This window comes from Abrus precatorius, unplaced genomic scaffold (assembly GCF_003935025.1).
Source record: "Abrus precatorius isolate BTA unplaced genomic scaffold, Abrus_2018 Scaffold2, whole genome shotgun sequence".
NCBI lineage: Eukaryota > Viridiplantae > Streptophyta > Magnoliopsida > Fabales > Fabaceae > Abrus > Abrus precatorius.
Genome location: NW_020874362.1, coordinates 9239150 through 9266291, shown reverse-complemented (window position 1 = coordinate 9266291; position 27142 = coordinate 9239150). Strand labels below are relative to the sequence as shown.

Sequence of the window (27142 nt, the reverse complement as noted above, 5' to 3'; positions counted from 1 at the left end):
TCTAGAAGATATACTACCAATTACAAACACAAAAGAAAAACACCTATGGATATCTTTTTGAATGTTCAACAAACATTACCCAACTTCAAAAGGTTCATGGGGATTTACCGGAGAGATACGGTGATTAAACTCGTTTAAACTCTGCATATTCTTTTTGAGTTGATGTATACTTGGTCTTTTAAAATAACAATTTATGGTATTTTATTTTAAAGTTTTGAAGCAAGAACTACACATGGTCCATGTTACATATGAACTGGTTTTCATTTTTCAAATGTATAGTAAACAAAATTTGATGATGCTTTTCCTCGAATAGGTATGTGATTCTTGTATATATTCCCTTTAGCTACTTGCTATTCATTATAGCACTATAATATTCAACATTCTGTCGCTGAAATTCGGCAGGCAAGGGAAGTACTCCTCTTATCATTTTTACAAGAATCTTTCAACTAAACTATACGTGTTAAAAAGGTTATTGAAAACAGTTTATGTTTTTTTTTTAAATTTAATTATAATACTTTCATTTTATTATTTTTAATTAAACTCAAATTTCTATTATTTTATTAATTATTAATAAATTATAATGGTTTAATAATAAATGACACAAATATGTAAAATAATTAATAAATATTCTTAAAACTTTACAAAATACATTGTACGTCCTTTTGGTGAGTATCAGATTTTTCTTCTAAGTATCTTATATTAAATTAAATATCAATAACAAATTTAAAATAATTTTGTAAAAGAATATTAAAAACGAGTAAGATGCTACACCGACCAAGGTTTTTTCTTTTTTTATTTATTGTAGTAGTTTCTTTTGAAGCTGAACAAGAGAAAAATGTTAAAAGAGAGAACTCAACAATCAGATTCTGATTTCTGTCGACAAAATTTATTTATTTATTTTCTTATGAGAGAGCACTGAGATAAAAGTATACATAATGGGTCCAGTGGGGTTCATCTTTTCGGCGGGGAAGACTTAGGAGTATTTGTTTCTTGATGCTGAGTGCGCAAATGTGTTGCCTATCATCAACTTGTATATTAGTTAATTATATATCCATAATTACAACCCTTTTCTTTCACATATTCTCATTCATTTCCCTCTTGCTTTCATGATTTCATCTTACAGATTTAGATTTTTAAAGTTGGGTTCAATAGTTTTTGAAATAAATTTGGGTTGTATTTTATGCCGTCTAAAATTTATGTTTTAATAAGTATATATTAATAACAAAACACTTTAACTTAATAATATTTTACATATTATGATATTATATTTGAAATATATTTACAAATTTAAGAGTAGATAATTTAAATAATTAAGAAAAATAAAATAGTTATTAACCATAAGCAAGTGTGTTGGTTCATGTATAGTAAGGTATCTCTTGGTTTTAGAGACATGACTTCAAGTGAAAGGATATAACTTTCAATGGTATCCCTTGTTTTTAAAGACATGACTTTCAAATGAAAAGATATAATTATTCACTTTTAAATCATCAACTATAAATAATTTCTATTATTAAATACATAATGGATTTTTTTTACTGTGTGTAACATATGAGTTTTAGTGTTCTTAAATTTCAAGTTCAAAAGAGAAAATTTCTTGTTATTGCTAGACAAGAAATTTAAAGGTTTCATTGTATCCTAGGGGAGTATCATCATCAATCCATAGCAACTTCGTGTAGAGGCAAATATCTCTCTAAAGATAGTATTGATTTTGTGCCTTGAAAGAAGTATTTTAAATTCTTGTTCATCATCTTCTACACTAATTTTATTAACAATTTTAGAGAGATATTATATTGAAGATGATTCAAAATTAGAATACTACTCTCAAGGTCATGAATCAAGAATTTGTCAAACTAGATCAATTTGACAGGACAAACTTCAACCGATGAAAGGACAAAATGATGTTTCTTCTTTCAGTACTAAATCTTGCTTATGTGCTTGATCCAAATATCACACAAATTTCCAACGCTGTTGAAGATGCAACTGATGAAAAAAAGGAAAAGATTGTTCAATTGAAGAAAAAGCATGATGAGGACACTTTTGCATGCCAAAGACAAATTCTCAACACCTTGTCAGATAGACTTTATGATCTCTACATGTCAATTCAATCGCCATTAGAGATTTGAAAGTCTTTAAAAGAAAAATACAATGAACGACAAGATACAGATAAATTTATCATGTTGAAATACTTTGAATTTAGTATAGTTGATAATGTGCTTATCATGGATCAAGTTCATGAGTTAAAAACTTTTGTAAGTAGACTTCGTGATCAACAAATAATAGTTCTTAAATCATTACAAGTTGGAGCATTTATTTCAAAATTACCTTCATCTTGGAATGATTATAGGAAGAAACTCCTACATCTTAGAGAAGACTTCTCTATTGAAAGATTACTAAGACATTTACGTATAAAAGAGGAAACTCAAAAAGTAATGTTGTGTATCTTTCTCAAAGTTCTAAAGTGAACCATGTTGGAGAAGTAAATGCCAATAAAGATAAAAGGAAGATATCCTTTGTGGATGCTAAGCAAGATAAAAAGAGACAAAGAGAATGCTATCATTGTCACAAGAAAGGACATATATCAAGGATTGCTGATTTCTGAAGAAGAGTAATAACTCAAAAGAAGTATCAAGTTCTAAGGAGAACCTTGTGGAAGAAAGAGACTTGATTGCTATAACTACTAAGGGAGTTCAATGCATGCCCATTAGTATGATCACAAAACTAAACATGGACAACATATGAAAAATCCCATGAGTAGTGGATAGATTCTGGTGCTACTATTCATGTTTGCAATGATCGCAATCAATTCAAGACATATATGAAGAAGTGAACAACTGAGAAGTGTTGACAGGAAATGACAATTTGGCCAAAGTGTTTGGTCAAAGAACAATAGAGTTGAACTTTACATCAAGAAAGAAGTTAAACTTGGTGAATGTACTTCATGTTCCAGATATAAGGAAGAACTTAGTCTCTGCTAGTCTCTTGTGTAAGAGAGAATTCAAAATTGTGATGGAATCTGATAAGATTATATTACTTAAGAATGATATATATGTAGGAAAAGATATTGTACTCAAGACATGCTCAAATTTAGTATTGATAATAAAGTGAATTATTTACTGTATGTTATTGATTCTTATGATTTATGGCATAGTAGATTAGTACATTCAAATTATAAATCAATTGAATATATGTAAAAACATAATTATATTGATCTTAGTAATAACGATTTTAATAAGAAATGTGAAATTTGTGTACAATCCAAAATTACTAAGAAATTTTTTCCTAAAGTTGAAAGGAATACACATTTACTAGAACTAATACATAGTGATATTTGTGAATTAAATAGAAATTGTTAGAATTTTATTTAATCCATTATGTAATTTCTATTATGCAATGACTATTATGAAATTACCTTTTCCCTTTGAGATCTTGAATTACATTGCTCTCACAATACAATATATGGTTCTTATACAATTAAGGGTTTAGAGAGCACTAACTTGAATCCATTGTTCCTTGATGTTACCTCTCTCTTTGATGTCGTTGATTCCTTGATATTTTCCCCAACTCTTCCTTCCTCTTTGAGCTCCTCTCGGATGGTTGAGAGAAAGTTCCTTTATGCATTTACCGTGAAAGTGAAAAATAGGGAATGTCGTAACCCTCATTTGGTAACTGCTCTTTAATTTATATGAAGGGAGAAGGGAGGGTTTCCTTATAATTGTATTTACAATTATACCCTTAATTACTTTATATTTTATATTTAACCACCATCACATTAAATCATTAATTAGAGTCATGTTATAAGTTACATAGGCCACTATAATAAGATTATTAAAATAATCTAACAATCTCCCACTTGGCCTATGTGACGACTTGAAGATTCAATGAACTGTAAGTGCGCATATAATTGATGATATCAAGTCATCATCTTTTTTAATGATTTAAGTTGATCAGATCATGGCAGTCACAAGTCATTTAACAACATGATTCCTTCCAAGTATCACAGAACCAACTCAAATCAAAACAGCTTTAATCAGTCATACTACAGACTGTAACTCTGATGTGTTTTTAACACTCAACCTGTTATCAAACTCAAACCATACATGTACATTAACACAATTCACATAACAAGTAAACAAGCAGAAACAATATTTTTATTGAATTCCCAAAATGTCTACAATAATATGAGCAAAACAATTTATACACATATATGTGAATCACACAATTATGCTAACAAGGACTTGTCTACAATGCTCATTCTACCAACATGGCCAGAAAATGTTTTAGGAGGCAATCCCTTAGTTAGTGGATCTGCTATCATTAAATCAGTACCAATATGCTCAATAGACACTTTCTATTTCCGCACTTCTTCTTTCACTGATAATTATTTTAAGTCCATATGCTTTGTTCTCTTTGAATACTTATCATTCTTAGAGAAGAAGATGGCTGCGAAATTATCATAGTACATTCTCAGCGGCTTTTCTATATTATCAACAATACCAAGCCCTAAGATAAAGTTCTGCAGCCACAAAGCATGAATAGTAGTCTCAAAGCATGTCACAAATTCCGCTTCCATGGTAGACGTAGCAATAATGAACTTCTTTTTGCTCTTCCATGAAATTGCACCTCCAGCTAACAAGAAGATGTAGCCAAAGGTCGATTTCCTTGAGTCTACACATCCAGCATAGTCTGAATCCGAGTAGCCAACCAATTTCAGTTGACTAGATCTCTTATAAGTAAGCATGTAGTCCTTGGTGCCTTGTAAATACCTAAGGACTTCCTTTACAGCTTTCCAGTGGTCCTGGTGTGTAAAAATCTGATCACTGGGCAAGTGTACCCATTGTCGAAGTAATATTATTAAAATTAAAGTACCAAGTATCGTATCCACAGGGACTGTTATTAAGAAAATTTTCCTTAATTGCATAATTGTTAATAAATATGAGAAATAAACCTTGTTGATGAAATTGCTAAAAGTAAAAGAATAATAAATTAAAAGGAACAGATATTCTAGTGAAAATAAATTATAAAAAATTATGACTAAAGGTATTCAATGTAAAAAAGGCAAGTATCTAGACTGTAAATCCCCCTAAGTGTCCAAATAACTGAAATTCTTCTTCAACTACTTAGTTCCAAACCCTTATCGCTGCAGGAAATTCCAAATTAAATCAATACCTTTCTCAAGGATAATGATTCCTAACCCTCAGTTGATTAATCGGAATCTCTTCCTTAATTAATACCCCTAGGTTGCATTAAGTTCATTATGAATTCCATAATTAGGGTTAATCCTAATACAGAAAACTCACGTCTTTCTATCTCTAGAAATACATTCAAGTCTTTTTAATTGAGCAATGTTAATTTCATGCAGGAATTTTACTCAAATTCAAACAAGAAAACAAGATAGAGAAAATTGATACTACTCAATTAAACCCAAGAGAAAAGAACATGAAATAACATTAGAAGAATTCCAGAAAATTTAGTCAATTAGGATTCATTACGTCTAGATACTCAAAAGAAAGTTAGAACCTAAACATCTTGAAATTAAAATTACAAAAGAGATGAAATAAAATGCTTAATCCCATCCTCTTGCCGTTTCTGAGTCTTTCGTCTCCAAAAACCGCCTCCCTTAGGTTTGAGTTCAGTTCTCCTTTTATAGAAATTATCCTAGGGTTAATTTTCTCGCAAAAGTTAAATTTCTGACGCGCGTAAAAGTACACTCCCAAGTACACGGCCATGTACTTGGCCGTGTACATCTCTATTTTCTAATAGATGCCTTTCAAAGCTTTCCATAAAAGTACACGCTCATGTACACAGCCATGTATCTGGCCGTGTACATCTCTGGTCTTGATGATACACTTCAATTGACGTGACCAGTGAGATACACGCTCATATACACGGGCATGTACTTGCCCGTGTATATCTCTGGTTTCTTTTTTTCTTCAATTCTCAACATCTTTAAGGCTTTCACTTCTTGATCCTTTTTCCTGAAATATGAATAAAATGAAATTAATAATAGTAAATTTTCTCAATGAATAGCTTAAAACTCTCAATTATCATTCATGAATTACAATGTACGATCAAGTATAGAAAGCATTTATCAAATTCCCCCGAACTTGAACGATTGCTTGTCCCCAAGCAAAGAAATGGATCAATTTTACCCTTGACAACAAAGAATCAAATTCCTGAATTTTTTTTATTGTTATTATTTTTATTTTATTTTATTTTTAGAGGGAAAGTAATTCTTAAACATCAAATTGTGCTTTCTTTTGCTCTCGACCTCTGTAACTTCAGACAGAATTGAAATAAGGACCTCTCTACCATTAGCTCTTAAAATTTTAATTCAAAACTTTGAATTCTTCCACAAGGTGTTATTTAATTTTCTTTACTTTGAGCCATGATCGGCTAATAGGGTGCATTTTATGCTCCATCCCAATTAGCACAAGGTATTAATGGAAAATTCCACCCCTTGCTTTCCACATTGGTACCTCAAACAATTTCGGGGTTCTAGGATGTGGTATCCGGACATTGCCTGCAATCCACATTCAACTAGTTATGCTTCTATGGCATGCTCTTTTATTTCTGAGCAGAGCCCCAATTTTTCAGATATTAACGATTCTTAAAAAAAAAAATTGCATAGATTCAAGGGCATAGATTCAAGGTCCTCAAATCAGAAAAATCTACCGATACTTCAATCGAGAAACAATCAAAAACACAAATCCAATATCTAGAATAACTGCATATGAATCTTTATTATTATTTTTTTATTTTTATTTTCAGGAATATCATCTTCTATGCAAAAATAAAATTGACTCAGTATTGCTCAAGAATAAAACAACAATTCAGTTCAAACATCTATAATTATCTACCCCACAGTGTAAGATTTGCATTGTCCTCAATCAAATAGAAGAGTTAGAGTGCAACTAAAACTTCCCTGAAGAGTAAGTAAATAAGCAAAGAATCTTGGGAAGCAAAACTAATATGAGATTGACTTGGAAAGGAAACCTGATTAAAATTGATTTATAAGAAGATTTAACTCAGTTCATAATGACAAGAGGAGTAGAACGATCAAAATAATGCGATAAAGAAACAGAAGCAATAAACAGACAAAAGCAATTTAAATCCTAAACATAACATAAGTAAAAAATTCAACAACTAAGACTCCTAATTGCAGGCTAAACTACTCATCATCTGAGTCTTCATCATCTATACTAAGAAAGTGGTCAGAAGGAGATAGGGTTCATGCTGGGGCGAGGACACTTATTCAAAATATAAATAAATGAGCAAATAAATAACTAAATTAAAATAAACTAAACCTACCTAACCTAAACTATTCAATGTAATTCAACATTCAAAATTCAACATGGAGGAGTTTAAACTCCTCATTTGCAAAAGTTTGCAGTTGACCCCCTGGTAGAGTTTGAGCCTATGTTCATTCACATTAAAATTTCCTGTTTCTGGATGAGTTAATTCAATTATACCACAAGGAAATACCTTATGCACAGTAAACGGTCCAGACAATGGGATTTAAGTTTACCTGGGAATAATTTGAGGCGAGAGTTGTACAACAGTACTACATCACCTTTTTGAAATAGTTTACCTCCCTTGAATTTTTTATGATGGTAGACCTTCAATTTTTCATTTGGCGGTTCATTAATGGATGGGTTGCGTTGCTTCTCTGATTTCCACTCCAAAACTTTGAAGTCTCTTTTTCTCCATAATGGCTTAGTGGCTTCTAAATGACACCACTGTTCTTGAGTTACCAAGCTCATATCATCTTTTCCTCTATCATGAACTAAGCTTCTTTCCAATGGGTTTGAAATCAAGAATTCCTGTGCACAATCAGAAACATAATCATTAATTACATCAATAAAGTAGTAAGAATCATCTTGTTTCAAAGACTTTTTTATCACATCAGGAATTTTGAAAGTGACTTTTTCATCTCCAACCCTCAAAATTAACTTTCCATCCCTCACATCAATTATAGCCCCTGCAGTAGCTAAAAATGGACGACCTAAGATCAAGGGAACATTAGTGTCCTCGTCCATATCAAGAATCACAAAATCAACAGAAAAAATAAATTTGTCTACTTTTACAAGCACATCCTCAATGATACCCCTAGGATATTTAATTGACCTATCAGCTAATTGAATACTCATCCTAGTTGGCCTAGGTTCCCCTAAACCTAATTTCTTAAAAACAGAATATGGCATCAAATTAATGCTAGCACCTAAATCAGCTAAAGCCCTATCAACTATCAATCTACCAATGAGACAAGGAAGAGTAAAACTCCTTGGATCCTTTAATTTTTCGGGCATCTTGTTTTGCAGAATTGCTGAGCATTCTTCATTCAGAGTTACTGTGGCCAACTCCTCCAATTTCTTCTTGTTGGACAGTAGATCCTTCAGAAATTTGGCGTACTTGGGCATCTGTGCCAAGGCATCAACAAACGGTAAATTAATATGAAGTTGACGAAATAAGGACAGAAATTTACCAAATTGTTCATCATCCTTGTCTTTCTTCAATCTTGCTGGGTAGGGAAGTGGGGGTATGAATTCTTTCACTACAGGGGGCTTTTCCACTGTCTCCTCTTGACATTTATCCTTCTCTTCAACTGCATCTTTTTCTGTTTCTTGCTTCCCCTTCTCTTGTAATGTTCTGCCACTCCTTAATGTTACTGCATTGACCTGCTCCCTAGGGTTAGTCTCAGTATTGCTAGGCAAGCTTCCTTGGGGTCTTTCTGAGAGAAGTCTAGAAATTTGACCCAACTGAATTTCTAGATTATGGATAGAGGCTTGTTGATTTCTTAGTGCTGTCTCGGTAGATTGGAACCGAGATTCTGAAGTTTGAATGGATTTGGTCATCAACTCCTCAAGGTTTGACTTCTTTTCAGCTGGGGGTGGTGGTGGATGTGAAGCTTGTTGAAATCCTAGGAGTGTGTTGTTCTGCATTGGCTGTTGGTTGTTGTTCCATGGTTGGTTTGCATAGTTCCTCCAGCCCGGATTATTCATGCCATTATAATTTTGGTAAGGTGGTATGTTTCCTATCACATTGGCATATTCTTCCTGAGTAGCTCGACACTCATGATTAGGGTGGCCTCCTCCGCAAATATCACATCTCATTACCGGAGCAACTTGATGGTTAACAGATAGACCATCAATCTTCTTCCCTAAGGCTTCCACTTGCATTGCCAAGGATGTTACTGCATCAAGCCTATAGATCCCCGCCGATTTTGCAGGTTTGGATCGAGTGGAGCTCCACTGATAGCTGTTCATTGCCATTTCTTCAAACAGTTCTTGTGCAGCCCTTGGTGTCTTGCTATTCAAAGTGCCCCCAGCTGCAGCATCTATCATTTGTCTTGTGGCTGGGTTTAATCCATTGTAGAAGGTCTGCACTTGAAGCCAGTCCGGAATCCCATGATGTGGGCATTTCCGCAACAATTCCTTGAACCTCTCCCACGTATCGTATAACGTCTCTGTCTCTAACTAGTAGAAGGAAGAGATATCATTCCTCATCTTGGCAGTTTTAGCGGGAGGAAAATATTTTGCCAAGAATTTTTCTGCCATAGTCTCCCATGAAGTGATAGATCCTCGCGGGAGAGAGTTCAACCATTGCTTTGCTCTGCTCCTGAGAGAAAATGGGAATAACCTCAAGCGGATTGCATCATCAGTAGCTCCATTAATCTTGAAAGTATCACAGATCTCCAGAAAATTAGCGATGTGAGCATTTGGGTCTTCATCTTGCAACCCATCAAATTGAACAAACTGCTGGACCATCTGAATAATATTGGGCTTTATTTCAAAATTTCCTTGCACATCCGGACGAACAATGCTAGACTCTGTCCCCGTTAATGATGGACGAGCATAATCGGACATGGTCATTGGTTGATCTTCGTTGTTTGCCATTCCTTCCATGTGTGTTTGTGCGTTTTCCCTCTGTACTAGCATTCGCCTCTCTTTCTGAATTTTTTGCAAAGTTCTTTCGATCTCTGGGTCAAATTCAAATAGTTCTTCAGACAGTGCAGTAGAACGGGTTCTGATCATACACCAGAAAAATCAGCTCCTAAAAAGAATGAAAGTAAAAATAGATAAGTTAATTCAAGACTAAAAAAATAAATAAAATTAGTAAATACGTAATAAAGGGAATCCTAATTAAACAGTTCCCGGCAACGGCGCCAAAAACCTGGTGTGTAAAAATCTGATCACTGGGCAAGTGTACCCGTTGTCGAAGTAATATTATTAAAATTAAAGTACCAAGTGTCGTATCCACAGGGACTGTTATTAAGAAACTTTTCCTTAATTGCGTAATTGTTAATAAATATGAGAAATAAACCTTGTTGATGAAATTGCTAAAAGTAAAAGAATAATAAATTAAAAGGAACAGATATTCTAGTGAAAATAAATTATAAAAAATTATGACTAAAGGTATTCAATGTAAAAAAGGCAAGTATCTAGACTGTAAATCCCCCTAAGTGTCCAAATAACTGAAATTCTTCTTCAACTACTTAGTTCCAAACCCTTATCGCTGCAGGAAATTCCAAATTAAATCAATACCTTTCTCAAGGATAATGATTCCTAACCCTCAGTTGATTAATCGGAATCTCTTTCTTAATTAATACCCCTAGGTTGCATTAAGTTCATTATGAATTCCATAATTAGGGTTAATCCTAATACAGAAAACTCACGTCTTTCTATCTCTAGAAATACATTTAAGTCTTTTTAATTGAGCAATGTTAATTTCATGCAGGAATTTTACTCAAATTCAAACAAGAAAACAAGATAGAGAAAATTGATACTACTCAATTAAACCCAAGAGAAAAGAACATGAAATAGCATTAGAAGAATTCCAGAAAATTTAGTCAATTAGGATTCATTACGTCTAGATATTCAAAAGAAAGTTAGAACCTAAACATCTTGAAATTAAAATTACAAAAGAGATGAAATAAAATGCTTAATCCCATCCTCTTGCCGTTTCTGAGTCTTTCGTCTCCAAAAACCGCCTCCCTTAGGTTTGAGTTCAGTTCTCCTTTTATAGAAATTATCCTAGGGTTAATTTTCTCGCAAAAGTTAAATTTCTGACGCGCGTAAAAGTACACGCCCAAGTACACGGCCATGTACTTGGCCGTGTACATCTCTGTTTTCTAATAGATGCCTTTCAAAGCTTTCCATAAAAGTACACGCTCATGTACACAGCCATGTATCTGGCCGTGTACATCTCTGGTCTTGATGATACACTTCAATTGACGTGACCAGTGAGATACACGCTCATATACACGGGCATGTACTTGCCCGTGTATATCTCTGGTTTCTTTTTTTCTTCAATTCTCAACATCTTTAAGGCTTTCACTTCTTGATCCTTTTTCCTGAAATATGAATAAAATGAAATTAATAATAGTAAATTTTCTCAATGAATAGCTTAAAACTCTCAATTATCATTCATGAATTACAATGTAGGATCAAGTATAGAAAGCATTTATCAGGTCCATTCCGAGATTACTTTGATATCGGCCTAACATTCCAACAGCAAAACTGATATCAGGCCGAGTGCATGTATGAGCATACATGAAACTCCTGACCATTGATGCATAGGGAATAGATTCCATTGTTTTCTGCTCCAACTCATTCTTGGGACATTGCATTTCACTAAACTTGTCTCCCTTTTGAATTGGAGCTATCCCTGATGAGCACTTTTCCATTTTGAATCTCTCTAATACTTTGTTGATGTAACCTTTTTGAGACAATCCTAGTAATCCTTGAGATCTTTTACGGAATATTTCTATTCCAATCACATAGGAAGCCTCACCCATATCTTTCATCTCAAATTTCTTAGAGAGAAATTCCTTTACATTATGCAACAGCCCAACATCATTAGTAGAAAGAAGAATGTCATCAACATACAGGACTAAAATGATGAACTTACTTCCACTGACCTTCATATAGATGCACCGGTCAACAGTGTTCTCTACAAAATCATATGACGTGATGGTATCATTGAACTTAAGATACCATTGTCTAGAAGCCTGTTTCAACCCATATATTGATTTCTTTAACTTACACACCATACTTTCTTTACCTGCGGTCAAGAAGCCATCTGACTGATCCATATAAACTTCCCTTCCAAGTCACCATTTAGAAAGGTGATCTTTACATCCATTTGGTGGAGCTCTAAGTCATAATGAGCCACCAAAGTCATAACAAGTCTAGCCTTGTATCTCTCAACGTTGCCTTTTGAGTCACGTTTGGTCTTAAAGACCCACTTGCAACTGACTCATTTTGAACCTTCAGGAAACTTGACTAGATCTCATACCTTGTTGTCACTCATTGATTTTAACTCTTCTTTCATGGCATTCAACCACTTTTCAAAATTGTAACATTCCATGACTTGCTTAAATGAGACTGAATCCTCATCAATACTTAAGTCACATTTATGCTCAAGTGAGTAAAACACATAGTCATTCAAAATAGCCAGTCTTTTCTGCCTCACAAACCTCCTTAATGCTATCTCTTGTGGTTCACCTTCCTCTTGCTCACTTGTGACTTGTGCATTTTCAGCTGGTTCATCCTCTATATGTTGTTCTTGTGGGTTTGAAACATTAACTTGTTGTCTCCTTATGTTGTGTGACCGTGATACAACAAGAGGAACAACAATTGGAGAAGAGACACCAACTTCAGGAGTTTCTGCACGTGTCTCTTTAATTTCCACCTTTCGTGTTTCACCACCCCCACTAAACTGACCATTTTCAATGAACCTTGCATTTCCAGACTCAACTATTCTTATACTATGGTTAGGACAATAGAATTTGTACCCCTTTGATTGTTCAGGATAGTCGATGAAATAATCACTTATGGTTCTAGCATCAAGCTTCTTTTCATGTGGATTATACACTCTTACTTCTATTGGACAACCCCAGACATGAAGATGTCTTAAACTGGGTTTCTTTCCTGTCCACAGTTCATAAAGAGTCTTTGGAACTACCTTATTAGGAACTCTATTAAGCAAATACACAGTGGTCTTTAATGCGTACATCCACAAAGACATAAGTACAGAACTGTAACTCAACATACTCCTAACCATTTCCATGATAGTATGATTCTTCCTTTCAGCCACACCATTTTGTTGTGGTGTACCAGGCATAGTATACAAGTGCACATATGCCTTGACTTTCCAGAAGTTTCGCAAATGGACCTGGACATTGTCCACTTTCATCAGATTTTCCAAAGTATTCACCACCTATATCTAACCTCACAACCTTTACCTTTCTATCCAGTTGCCTTTCCACCTTATCAATGAACACCTGTAAGATATCCACTGATTGAGATTTTTCATGCAACACATACAGATAACAATAACGTGAGTAGTCATCAATGAAGGTAATGAAATATCTTTCACCACCCCAAGATGGGATGTCAAACGGACCACAAATATCAGTGTGTATCAACTCTAAGAGTTGACTGCTTCTTGTGGCTAGATTCTTTGATGGGTGTTTAGTTTGTTTCCCTTTAATACAATCAACACATACATCCCAGTCAACAAAATCCAATTGAGGTAAAATTTCACTTTTTATTAACCTCATCATCCTTTATTTGGATATGTGACCTAAGCTTTGATGCCACGAGAAAGCAGAGCATTCTTTACGAATATTCAAATTACTACTAATAGCATTCTCAACATGAAACAGAGATTCAGCAAATTTAACATTAAGATTGAAATGATATAAACCATCAATTAATGTACCAGATCCAAAATAGTATGAGTGTTTATACAAAGAAAATATACCGTTTCCAATCTTAAAATTAAAACCAAATTCGTCCAACTTTGCAACAGAAACTAAATTTCTAGCACATTCAGGAACATAAAGACAATTTTCTAGATCTATGTAGCAACCAGTACGCAAGATGAATCTGTAAGTCCCTATTCCTTCTATCCGTACCTTCATTCTGTTTCCCATGTACAAGAACTTTTCAGTTCCGCTTATGGGCTGGATCGAAAGAAATCCCTGCATTACATGTAACATATGAGTAGTTGCACCAGAATCTAACCACCAGGCATTTTTAGGTACCTCAATAAGATTTGATTCAAAGCATACTGAAACATAATATATATCTTTCCTTTCGAACCAAACCTTTCTCTTCGAACAATCTTTCTTGAAGTGACCAGTCTTCTTGTAGAAGAAGCACCTCTGGCCCTTCTGGATTCGGCCTTCACGAACCTTTAATAAGGCCTTATCCTTATTGTCCTTCTTATCTGACTTAGCCTTGCTACTACTAGCCCTTTCATGAAATGCGAGATGGACGGAGTGTTCTTTCACTTTCTTCAGCCTTCCTTCCTCCTGAACCAGCATGGCCTTAATTTCCTGTATGTTCCATTTATCCTTAATGGTGTTGTAATTCACCTGGAACTAACCAAACTCAAGAGAGAGTGAGTTCAAAATGAACTATACTAGAAAGAATTCATTTACCTCCATGCCCATTGATTTCAACTTTGCCGCTTGATTTATCATGTCAGTCACATGGTCATGAATGAGCTATGACCAATCAAACTTCTTAGTAGTCAGCTCAGTCAACAGGGTGCCTGTAATGGACTTGTCAGTAATGTTCAATTATTCTTTTACCTTTGCCATAAATTCCGTAGCATTTTCATTCTTTGGCATTGATGGCTTCACATTTTCAGCCATAGTCATCTTCAACAAGCTCAAGCGTAGCCTATTCAACCTTTCCCAAGCCTTACGAAGAGTTCTTTCCTCTTCAATATTGGTCTCTGTGATGGCTGCAGGCTCTTGTTCCATAATGATTGCTAGGTCTAAGTCCATAACACCTAGTTGGAATTGAACTTGTTTAGCCCAATCATCATAATTAAGCCCATTGAACTTGACTATGTCATTGCTCATGCCATACGCATTCATAGAGACTGAATCTTTAACACATGCTTAAACATTTATGCTTTGAATAAACTTAATGGATTCGGACAGTCAACTGTCATCAATTATGCATCTAAGTTTACCTTTGGGTAATGCCTAAATATACAATTTATCTATAATGATGCTAATAAACAACTTTAATTGACAACCAGTCACTCAAACCAATATGCAGGTCATCTTTGGATATACAAACATATTATGAAGTGCTTACATGTCTCCTTAATGTCATTAATCATATGTAATGATCCACCTTTAGGCAATCTCCTAGCATTATAATTAATAAGCTAAATTGTCCACTCTTTATGTTTCCATATAGCGTCAAACAATTTTGAACAATTTACAACATACAATTAAATGCTTAAAAAACCTTTAAATCCAGGCCACTTTGGTGACTAACAAGCTACCCTTAAAATTAAGCACTAAATTGTGAAGTTCTCATAATGATAACGTAATTTAGAATTAATTACCTTAGAATTTAATCACTTTGGTGAGTAAAATTCACTTTGATGTAATTATAAAATTATCTATATATTTTATGAATTATATTTCTTATTCTACTTAAAATTCCTATGCACAGCCATGCTTTTACTTAATGCATGGTCGTGCTTTGATGAAGCAAGGCCATGCTCGTTTTTTATGCATGCCCCTGTTTCCTGATGCATGGTTGTGCTTATAATTGATGCATGGTCGTGCTTACAATGTGCAAGGTCGTGCTTCCATTATGCAAGGTCGTGCTTGTTCCTGATGCGTGGCCCTGCTCCCTGATGCATGGCCCTGCTCATATTATAGATTCAAAATCCAATGCTTCTAGCTTCCAAAACCTTAGGGTTTTCAATTATTGAATCCAAAGCAATTATTCAACATCAAAATAATGTCAACCCATCATATAAAATACCTAGGGTTCATGTAATTTAGGGAAAACTTTAATGGAGAACATGGCCCTGCTCATATTATAGATTCAAAATCCAATGTTTCTAGCTTCCAAAACCTTAGGGTTTTCAATTATTGAATCCAAAGCAATTATTCAACATCAAAATAATGTCAACCTATCATATAAAATACCTAGGGTTCATGTAATTTGGAGAAAACTTTAATGGAGAACCAATCTCTTATGAAGAATCAACAAAATTCACAACCTAGCTCTGATACCAACTGTTAGAATTTTCTTTAATCCATTATGTAATTTCTATTATGCAATGACTATTATGAAATTACCTTTTCCCTTTGAGATCTTGAATTACGTTGCTCTCACAATACAATATATGGTTCTCATATAATTAAGGGTTTAGAGAGCACTAACCTGAATCCATTAATCCTTGATGTTACCTCTTTCTTTGATGTCGTTAATTCCTTGATATTTTCTCCAACTCTTCCTTCCTTTTTCAGCTCCTCTCGGATGGTTGAGAGAAAGTTCCTTTATGTGTTTACCATGAGCTCACTCAGAAACTGTGAAAGTGAAAAATAAGAAATGTCGTAACCCTCATTTGGTAACCGCTCTTTAATTTATATGAAGGGAGATGAGAGGGTTTTCTTATAATTGTATTTACAATTATACCCTCAATGACTCTATATTTTATATTTAACCACCATCACATTAAATCATTAATTAGAGTCATGTTATAAGTTACATAGGCCACTATAATAAGATTATTAAAATAATCTAACAGAAATATTACTAGAGGAGGAAAAAAGCATTTTAAAACCTTTATTGATGATTGTTCTAGATTTACTTATGTGTATTTGATAAGAAATAAAGATGAAGCATTTGAAATGTTTAAGAAATATAAAATGGAAGTAGAAAATATGCATGATAAGCAGATAAAGGTTCTTCGTAGTGATAGAGGTGGAGAATACTTCTCTAATGAATTTGATAATTTTTGTGAATTACATGGGATTAGTGAAGAGAAAGAATCGTACCTTAGTGGACATGGTTAATTCAATGCTCTTAAATGCTAAGGTACCTCATAATCTATGGGGTGAGGCACTATTAACGGCATGTCATATTCATAATAGGATATCGTCAAGAAATAGAAAGGTTTCTCCATATGAAATATGGAAAGGAAGAAAACCAAACTTAAATTATTTAAAAATGAACAGGTGTTTAGCCTTTTATCGTGTTCCTGATCAAAAGAGAACTAAATTGGGGTCAAGAGTTGTAAAAGGCATCTTTATAGGATATGTTCAAAATTCTAAGGCATATAGAATTTTATTTTCAGTGTCCAATATAGTTGTTGAATTAAAGGAGGTAGAATTTATTGAAAATAAATTCATTGGTGATTCAAATCCCAGTTTGGAATATCTCTAAAAGAATACAGAAGATTCCCAAGAAGCAGTCATAAATCAAGGCAATAAAAGACCAAGTAACAATGAATTATTTGAACCAAGAAAGAGCCAAAGAGTGAGAATAGAGAAAGACTTAGGTCTAAACTTTATTTCTTCTCAGGCTATAACCTTTTTGATTGAAGGAACTAGAGATTCTATGATAAACAAAATCTCTGTTGTTCTAAATGTAGAAGGTGATCCTCAACTATTTAAAAAGGCAATGGCCTCTAGAGATTCTGCTTTTGGAAAGAAGTAACAGATGATGAAATAAACTCAATATTATCTAATAATACGTAGATCTTACTTGATTTACCTCAAGGATCAAAGCCTATAGGATGTAAGTGGGTATTTAGAAGAAATTATGATACAAATGGTTCACTACCAACCTTTAAAGCAAGGTTAGTAGCAAAAAGAGTTTAGACAAAAGGAAGGTCTAGACTATTTTGATACCTACGCATCTGTGGCAAGAATGACTTCTATTAGGACTCTTATAGCATTAACATCTATTTATAAGTTTCATGTGCATAAAAAATAGAGATCTTAATGAAAAAATTTATATGGAACAACTAGAAGGCTATGTGCTACCTGGAAATGAAAAGAAAGTTTGTAAACTTGTCAAGTCTTTATATAGGTTAAAATAGGCGCCTAAACAATGGCATGAGAAGTTTGATTCTATAGTGTTATTGTTACACGCTTTTTATCGCAACACTTAAATGGTGTAATTTCACTACTAGCAAGTGTACTAGGTAGTTGTAGCAAGTTATAAAATTTAGAAATCAGATTGAGTCCCAAGTATCGTCCTCTAGGATCTTATTTTTAATCACCAATTCACAAGATAATAACCATTTGCACCAAACAATTCATTGAACAAATTTCAATATGCAAGAAAGTCAAATTCAAAATTAAGGAAATGAGAAATTGTTAAAAATCGAATGTTAACTTGTACTATTAGAATAATCACGAATAGAGGAAAGTTAGGAATTTATTTCACTAGAATATCAATATCAATTCAGTTCTGCCTTTGAGCATTCAAGCATTTGATTGATTGATAATCGGTTTTTCTTTACAATAACTAAAGATTGATTCCTTAACTCATTGGTCCTAATATTCAACCAAATCTCCCTATTTCCTTAGGCCAAATTCAGTTCAATATTGCATTACGAATTAGAACCAAAAGATTACAAAACTAAGACCACTTATTCCTAAGAAAGTCAAGAGTTTTGGTAATTAATTCAGATCCAAGCAACAAACTCAATTTCCATTAGTGAAGGTTACTCTTTTGATTAATCAATTGAATTTCCATTCAAAGATCAAGTAAACACAGAATTAATCCCTCAATCAAATCAAATACTCAAAGTTTAGAGTCAACACGAAATCAATATATCAATTCTAGATCCATAAATCTCTAACAAAAGAGTTAGAAACACATTACAATGAAATAGAGAGAAGCAAGAAGAAAAGAAGATGACAAGTAGAGAGTTATCTCAATAACTTTGCCTCCCTCCAGATTCCTCTAGCAAGGAAGAACAAAAGTCGCTTCTCTCTTCTCCCTCTGACTTCCCTTGGACATTAGAATGGTTACAAAATGAATACAAAAACTAAAAAATGACAAAAAGACCCTATTTCTAAGTTCCTAATTCCTATTTATAGAGCTCCCCTCATTCTTCGACTTGACCCTTGAAATTCTGATAGTTAGTTGTTCCCAGGTGTTCTGGAATCTTCTAAAAGTGATACAAAAGTTTCAAACGTCCAAAATTGGCAAAAAGAAGAAGTTATAAAGTTGCAAAAATCTGCGCCAAAACGCGCAGTGGCTGGAGTAAAGGCGTGCGGATGCGCGCCTTGGCTGCATGTGATTTGCGTTTCCACGCGCTCAGCACCAATGCTGCAACTACTCTGCGTTTCCACGCGCAAAGTTATATTCTAGACTTTACTTGGATGCTCAGCTCCGCGTTGCCACGCCCTGCGCTATGAGTTGCAACGCACTCTTGCGCGCCAAGGCTTCAAGTGATGTGCGTTTCAAGGCACAACACTCCAATTAATGCTTCTTCTATGTGCTTAGCTCTACGTTGTTACCCCATCTGCTATGCGTTTCTACGCTCTGTTGCGCACCAAAGCACCAGGTTATGTGCGTTTCAACGCAATGGCAGTTATCCAGGTTCAGTTGCTAGAGTATTAACGCGCATCACTTAGAGTAGCCACGCAGATCCAGTGCTGTATTTTGTTCTTTCCATGTTCAAACGCCAATCACTTGGAGTTGTAACGCCAGCTCTTAAGATTTCTTCAAGCTTGATTCTTTGACTATTCTTTGACTATTCTTCTTCAATTTCAGCTTCTAATCCTTCCTTTAAGCACTTTCAACAACTTTCCATCTTTTCGCATGAACTCCTACAAAAATTTAAACAATTTTTAATATTTCAACAAAACAAACAATTTATACTAATTATATTATTTTTGTGATCTTTTCAAGTTTATTTTAGAACTATTTTCTAATTATTAACTAAAAACTATGCTAAAAACATGGTAAAATATGGATTTATCAGTTATCAAATGACTTCTCACATAATAGTGTAGATAGATGTATATACTCCAAAATTACTAAGGATTATAAAGTAATAATTTGTCTATATGTCGATGATATGCTAATATTTAGAACAAATATATAAAGGATTCTTCAAACAAAGAAGCATCTAACTTCTAAATTCAAGATGAAGGGTTTGAATGAATTAGATACAATACTAGGCATCAAGGTGCTTAAACATGATATCGTCTTTGTTTTAAGTCAATCTCATTACATCACAAAGATATTAGAAAAGTTTGAGCATCTTAAAATTAAGGAATCTAATTCACCCTATGATCCTAATTTTAAATTAAAAGAAAACATAGGGAGACCTGTAGCACAATTAGAATATGCAAGTGTCATAGGAAGTTTAATATATGCAATGCATTGCACAAGACTAGATATAGCTTTTGTTGTATGCAAACTATCAAGATATGCAAAAAAAATCATGTAATCAACATTGGAAAGCTATAACAAGAATTCTTGGTTATCTTAAGAAAACTATAAATTTGGAATTATCCTACAGTAATTATCTTACTATATTGGAAGGTTATTTTGACGCTAGTTGAATTATAAATCTAAGTGATAATAAGTCTACTTCAAGATAGATTTTCACCTTAGGTGGTGGAGCAATAAGTTAGGCCTCAAAGAAACAAACATGTATTTCACATTTTACTATGGAGGTTGAGTTTATAGCTTTATCAGCCGCTGGTAAAGAAGCAGAATGACTTAGAAATTTATCATATGATATAAATGATTTAAATAATTAAGAAAGATGAAATAGTTATTAACCATGAACAAGTATATTGGTTCATGTACAATGTTGTAAGGTATCTCTTGATTTTAGAGACAAGAGTTTCAAGTGAAAGGATATGACTTTCAACGGTATCTCTTAGTATTAAAGACATGACTCTTAAATGAAAAGATGTAATTCTTCACTTGCCTTTGAATCATAAACTATAAATAATCTCCATTATTAAACACATAACAAAATATATATTTTTTTAGTGTGTGTAACATGAATTTGAGTATTCTTAAATTTTAATTTTCTCAAATAAAAATTGCACAATATACAATTTCCCTCACAAGTCAAGGTCGGAAACAAAAGTCATGACAAACATAAGACAAAAGAAAATTTTAAAAATAGATATAAATGTGTGCATTTCGTGAACATTTGAAATTATTTTAAAACAAAAAAATTTAATCATGCAAAATTTGCATTCCATTACTAGTAAATAATACGAATTTGTAATGATAATTTCAGAACAAATCAATAATCTTATTTATTGTAAAAAAATTTATTTAAAATATAAGATGAGGATTATGATTGAAAAGTTAAAATTATAAATAATGTAATATCTCGACTCTTTAAGTTTAAGAAAAAAAAAATTTGTTATTGTTAAACAAGAAATTTAAAAGTTTCATTGTATCCTAGGAGAATATCATCATCAACCCATAGTAATTTTGTGTGGAGACAAATATCTCTCTAAAAAAAATTGATTGATTTCACGCCTTAAAATTAGTATTTCAAATTCTTATTCATCATCTTCTATACCAATTTTATTAACAATATTTGTATAAGTATCTAATACTTTGATTTACTCATACATCATTTAAATTTTATATATTATTGAATTAACACTATTCCTAGCTTATATGTTATTGGGTCTTTGTTAAATTTAAGCTTAAACAAATGATTCTATCAAGATTTCAGATGAACATTGACTTTGACAAGAAAAAAAAAAAAACTAATAATTAGTTAAATCTGTTTTAACCCATAGCATATATGAACACTCAGAATACACGTATCTTGGCCTAACCTATTTAGTGCAGATAGAGCACACGAGTCATGAATTTGAATTTTGAACCCAAATCTTGAGAACCATATAATGTGGGAAATCCCCCTTTACTGTCAAGATATTTAGGTGAGTTGTTATTTTAGTGATATTCATAACGAAACTCTTAGTCTTACGTACGTAATAAATAGTTTTTCCTTTACTTAATTAGATTAACAATAAAATAAATTAAAGGATACATAAATAAAAATTACGAGTGTAAATTATTTAAAATGTTTAAGTCAAATAAATTATTCAAAATTTTATAATCTCTTCTAATATTGATTTAGGCCTATATTTAAATATAATATGATATTAGAATTTGATTTAAGAAAAAAAATTATAGCTAAAAATGGCAAAAAGTAAATAAATAAAAAATTTGAAAAACAAAGGCCAAGTCAGATGTAAAATAAAGGGCCAAAACACAGTTATCCCTATAACATTTTCAAAAAAATAAAATACAAGCCTAAGAGCAATAAAAAAAAATTACACATGTAACTAAGACTCAAACTTAAAATGTAAGTCATAATTAAGCTAAAATTGATTAGATTTGTTAATAAAAAATTATATTATTGAGTTAATAATAAATTAAAAATATATAAAAATGAAGATGATAAGTCTAAAAATTTTAAGCATTTTAAATATGCAGAGCATTCGAATTAAGACTGGTGTGGAGCGATGTATACCCAAGGAAGTGTAGTGTTATCGTAAGATTTGTTTCATTGTTTATTTGGTTCTTGGTGTGGGGACTATCTAATTTCCAACAACTATCATATTAGCCATATGGTTTTCAGTTTCCTCAAATGAAAATTTCACAATATACAGTTCCCTCACAAGTTAAGGTCGGAAACAAAAGTCACGACAAACATAAGACAAAAGAAAATTTATAAAATAGATATAAATATGTACATTTTGTGAACATTTGAAGTTATTTTAAAAGAAAAAAAATTAATCATGTAAAATTTGTATTCCATTATTAATAAATAATACGAATTTGAAATGATGTTTTCAGAACAAATCAATAATCTTATTTATTGCAAAAAAATTTATTTTATTTAAAATATAAGATGAGGAGGATTAAAAATCATAACTAATGTAATATCTCAACTCTTTGAGTTTAAGTATTTAAGATTATTTTAATAGTAAAAAAATTTAATATTATTTTAGGAACGATAGAGATATTAACAAACAATATAAGTTGAATGATTAAAATAAATATAAAGTTCAAAAATTATTTTTAATTATAAAATATTTATTAACATACAAGATAAGTTTTTATTGCACTAAAATACAATCAATTATATAATAATAAATATTGGACTATAAAATAACAATAAAAAAATTATAAAAATTATAATATTAAATAATTGAGTAATGATAAAAATAAAATAAGATAATAACTGTGTATTGTTTTTTATAAAAAAAATTATTTGTAAATACTTAAATTTAGTTTTAAGGGATAAGATTAACAAAATCCTAAATAATATATTACAGAAGTTAATCTTTAATCAAAGTTAACGACAAGAGATGATTTATGTATTGTATACAATATACTGAGATAAAAGTCTATTATTATCGTAACAAATATTATTATCATAAAGTGACGAGACTTTCGAAACGCACATTTGATTAAATGGTAAAGTGGTTGAAATTGTCTGATATAAGTGATGAGATGCAATCAATTTTACAAAAAATGATGATCCAAAAGGAGCCAAACTATAAAACCACAGCTGGGCAATATTCACTATATCAATTTTCACAGTTATTAGCGAATATGATATTGTATCATCGACAATCAAATCGTCAGTGTCTTTTAAAACCACGCACACTAATAATTGCTTCCTTCATCAAGTTCTCACCGAGGTTATCATTATTGTCTATTCAAGCATATTTTAAAAACTATTTTAATTATTTTATAATATAAATTTATTCCTTTAATATTTCCTAATCAATGTAATATTATTCAGCACAAAAACAATAATTCAACTAGCTTTCACTGACTCAGTTTTGTTCCCAAATTTCTGTTATACTTCATGCATTAAATTTGACCAAAATTGAGATATTTAAAAACATATATGGAGACTCGAATATGTTATTGTGAGATACAAATTAAAGTAAAGTCAAAAAGAAAACATAACAAAAACTATCTCTGCGGCTCGTAATGCTTCTTCCATACCACTAAAACCTATAATTCGGGGTAACCTATGCTTTTGAAGTTACACACTTTACAATGAACAAGCAGCACATGATGACAACGAAAAAAGCATCCCATTAGAGTCTGGGTAAGGTGGTGATTAATTAATTTTGTATATGTTTGAAAATCACCTACTTTTAGGAAATAGTTTACTTTTATAGAAAAAAGTTTATTTCTTTAAACTAAGTTAATTAACCTAAATACTCATTTCATTTTGAAAAATGAAGATTATTCCATATTATATTTTATTTATATGTTGCATGTTAGAGCATGTCATCAAAAGAACACTAACCCCATGTAATAAGGGAAAAGGAAAGATTATGATCGCTGGGATTGATAAGAGGATAAAAAATACCCAAGCTACAATGGATTATATATGATTTTCTCTAATTGGAACCTACAAGCATAGTTTCCTCCTAATCTACCTCTTCTATGCCTCTTGGTTCATTATGATTCCTACCTCGGAGGTGGAACACGATCTTTTAATATTATGTCATCCTCCTCAAATCCTGCACTATCAAATTATTACAATAAAAAAATATTAAAAAACGTTTTCACATATTTTTTTAAGCAATTTAAATCACTCTACTGATCACAGCTATCTAAATTAGATGTACCTAAGATACTTGATGATCGTTCTTTAAGTATCACTTAAAGCGTGATTTTTATAATTATTCTTTAAGGAATGAACTATGAATTTAAAATTTAAAATTTTCTTTTTTATAAGTGTAATTTATTTTAATGTTTAAACTTGATCTTAAATGTTTGATATTTAAATTTTCTTTTTTTATAAATTTTTTTTTATCATAAACTAAATTTAATTTTTGTCTTGTTGAATATATATGTTGTATTAACTAATTAGTTTACATCTAAATAAATGAAACAACATTAGTAAACAGAAGAAAAAAAAAGTAATAGAAGATTCTAATGTTAGTAAAAAGAGAAAGAAAGAAAGAGAAAATAGAGAGAAATGTAAAAAAAGTACATGTGGTTGTAGAATAAATACAAAAAGATATGAGAAAGAGAAAATCATGATGCCAATTACCATAAGGAGGAGCATTATTACATTAAAAAAATATAAATGATGGAAGTAATAGAGTTGTTATTGATATATGTTTGTTGATAAATAAAAATAAGAAATATATATTTATTTTCCTTATTTGATAAAAAAATTTATTACAATTTATATATTATTTGATATTATTTAATTTAAGTTGTTTTTTTTTGGCCGCCTTTCAATCAGGGTTGAACAAGTTAAAATCCTAGTTATGCATGGAGGGGAGTTGAGATAAGTGTCAAAATCAATCAATTTAATCATATATTTATTTTTAATACAAATAGTTTGTATACAGTGATGAGTAGTGTCAAATTCATAGAGATGATAAACCTTATTCATTTATATATAAAATGATTGAGAAAGGGGGAATTTTAAATTGAAATTTAAATGAGTAAAAGAAATGAAAATAGAATTAACTCAAAGATACACAATTCATAAAATAAAATTGAGATAGATGTTTAACCCAACAAATAAGTCTGGAGTTCATTCTTATAATTCATCATTGATGTGAAAATATATTCTTTAATAGTATCTTTATATCAGTTATGACATTAACAAGCTCACAACTTACCCTTCCTTATTATTTCGATAACTAATATGAGTTTTTTCTTTTATTTTTCCTTTCTAATAAACAATCTTAAACAAGCTCTTAAAATCGTATTATTTTACCATGAATACATTATTAGAATAAATAATTACAAACCCAACATTCCAATTAGTGCATATACCTTGCTGGTTGAACAATAAGCCTTTTTTATATAAATTGACCAAATCTATAATAAATTTTATATGGTTAGAAGATACATAAATATTAGAAAATATAGAAAAATAGATCACATAATTCTTTTTAAAAAAAACTTAAATTATTATTGGACCCAAATGAAAGTTTAATTTTTCATAATAAAAAAGGAACAATATAATTTAAAATGGAGAAGGAAAGTTACAATTCAAAGAATCACTTGGTTGAGTTGCCCACATACTCTCGTCACAATATGACAACTGAAAATACTTTCCCTTTGTTAAATACGGGTAGAAAGTGGGAACCTATCTTACATTTGAACATCCTTTATTTAAATGGGGGTATAAGACGTGATCACACTTTATTCTAGGACATCTTCTATTTCTTTCCACTTGAACCTTTTAAACTTCCAAAATTTTGCAATCATGTTTCTTTATTGTCAAAAGGCCACCTCAAACATTTTTTTTTACCAAGATTTCATAGTATTCCATAAAAATCATGACTGCAAACACTCAATCAACTAAAACATGCGAGATGAAATAAGTGTATATTATGCACATTATAAGTGCATGTAAATGTATAAAATACAAGTTATATATAAATTTATGTGCATATAATTTAGAAAATTATAAAAACAAAAAAATAAAAATAAATATATGACAAAAAATAATAGTAATAATAAATATACTATGATAACAATTTTAAGAACAAAAATAAGATCATAAAACATAAATGAATTATAAAACATAAATGAATTATAAAACAAAAATGATATACAGTAAAACCTGATAGAAAAATATAATAAAAGAAGGGGTAGATTATTAAGTTGATATTTATCAATTTAAAGTTAATTATTTTTATTTTTTTACCAAATAAAAGTTTAGTAGATATTTATCTTTAAAAAATTAATTTTTTATTATTTATTAAATAAAAATTTATCTTTAAAAAACTTCAATTCATGTTGCGCCCTCTCCCACCAAAATCAATTTTTATTGATATCACTTTACATTTGGTACTATTGTTTTTCTTTTGTGAATGCCCTCTCTAGGAATGACAATGGGTAGGGTACTATAGAACACATCCCCATACCCATGTTTTAAAAAAATACCGTATTCAGCTTTATACCCGTGTGGATATGAACATTAACTCTCGTACCCATACTCTATGGGTACTCGCATACCCATACCTGTATTCATTATCCGCGCTTGTTTGAGAAAAAAATATTTATAAAGAAAAATATACTTAGATAACTTCACATAAGTATTATAATAATATAAAAATTCAATACGTAGTTGTCGAATAAGGTACAAGCATAGATAGAAAACAAAAATTTAAATACTACAAGTGATAAATGTATCTTAATACAACAATTTTCTAAACTAAAATTTTTAAAAACCATAAGCAAAATTAAACACTCAAGTTATTTATCAACGATGACTCTGTCTTGTGTGAGATCTGACTGAACAACAACAATAGAGCGATGACAAGATAGATATGCATAATGGGTGGCATCTTGTGTGAGATCACTTGGTG

The 27142-nt window shown here is 31.5% G+C and overlaps 1 protein-coding gene and 1 non-coding gene across 2 annotated transcripts; one reads left to right on the top strand and one right to left on the bottom strand.

The window, feature by feature from the left end:
- Positions 1–7025: 7025 nt before the first annotated feature.
- On the bottom strand, positions 7026–9341 carry LOC113859415. The gene is made up of 3 exons (XM_027492196.1): positions 7938–9341; positions 7617–7820; positions 7026–7112 (listed from the first exon to the last, which is right to left on the bottom strand). The coding sequence occupies exons 1-3, from the start codon at positions 9339–9341 to the stop codon at positions 7026–7028; spliced, it is 1695 nt and encodes a 564-aa protein (XP_027347997.1).
- Positions 9342–9399: 58 nt separating this feature from the next.
- On the top strand, positions 9400–9506 carry LOC113860386. Its single transcript, XR_003503838.1, has one exon. It is a non-coding gene; the product is annotated as a small nucleolar RNA R71 (small nucleolar RNA).
- Positions 9507–27142: the final 17636 nt, after the last annotated feature.

Coding starts and splice junctions, on each gene's coding strand:
- LOC113859415 (XM_027492196.1), bottom strand. CDS start 9,341: ATGATAGATGCTGCAGCTGGGGGCACTTTGAATAGCAAGACACCAAGG. Junction 7,821..7,937: donor ATGGAAAGTTAATTTTGAGG/GTTGGAGATGAA, acceptor GATTGTGCACAG/GAATTCTTGATTTCAAACCC. Junction 7,113..7,616: donor CGCCAAATGAAAAATTGAAG/GTCTACCATCAT, acceptor TGTTATGTTTAG/GATTTAAATTGCTTTTGTCT.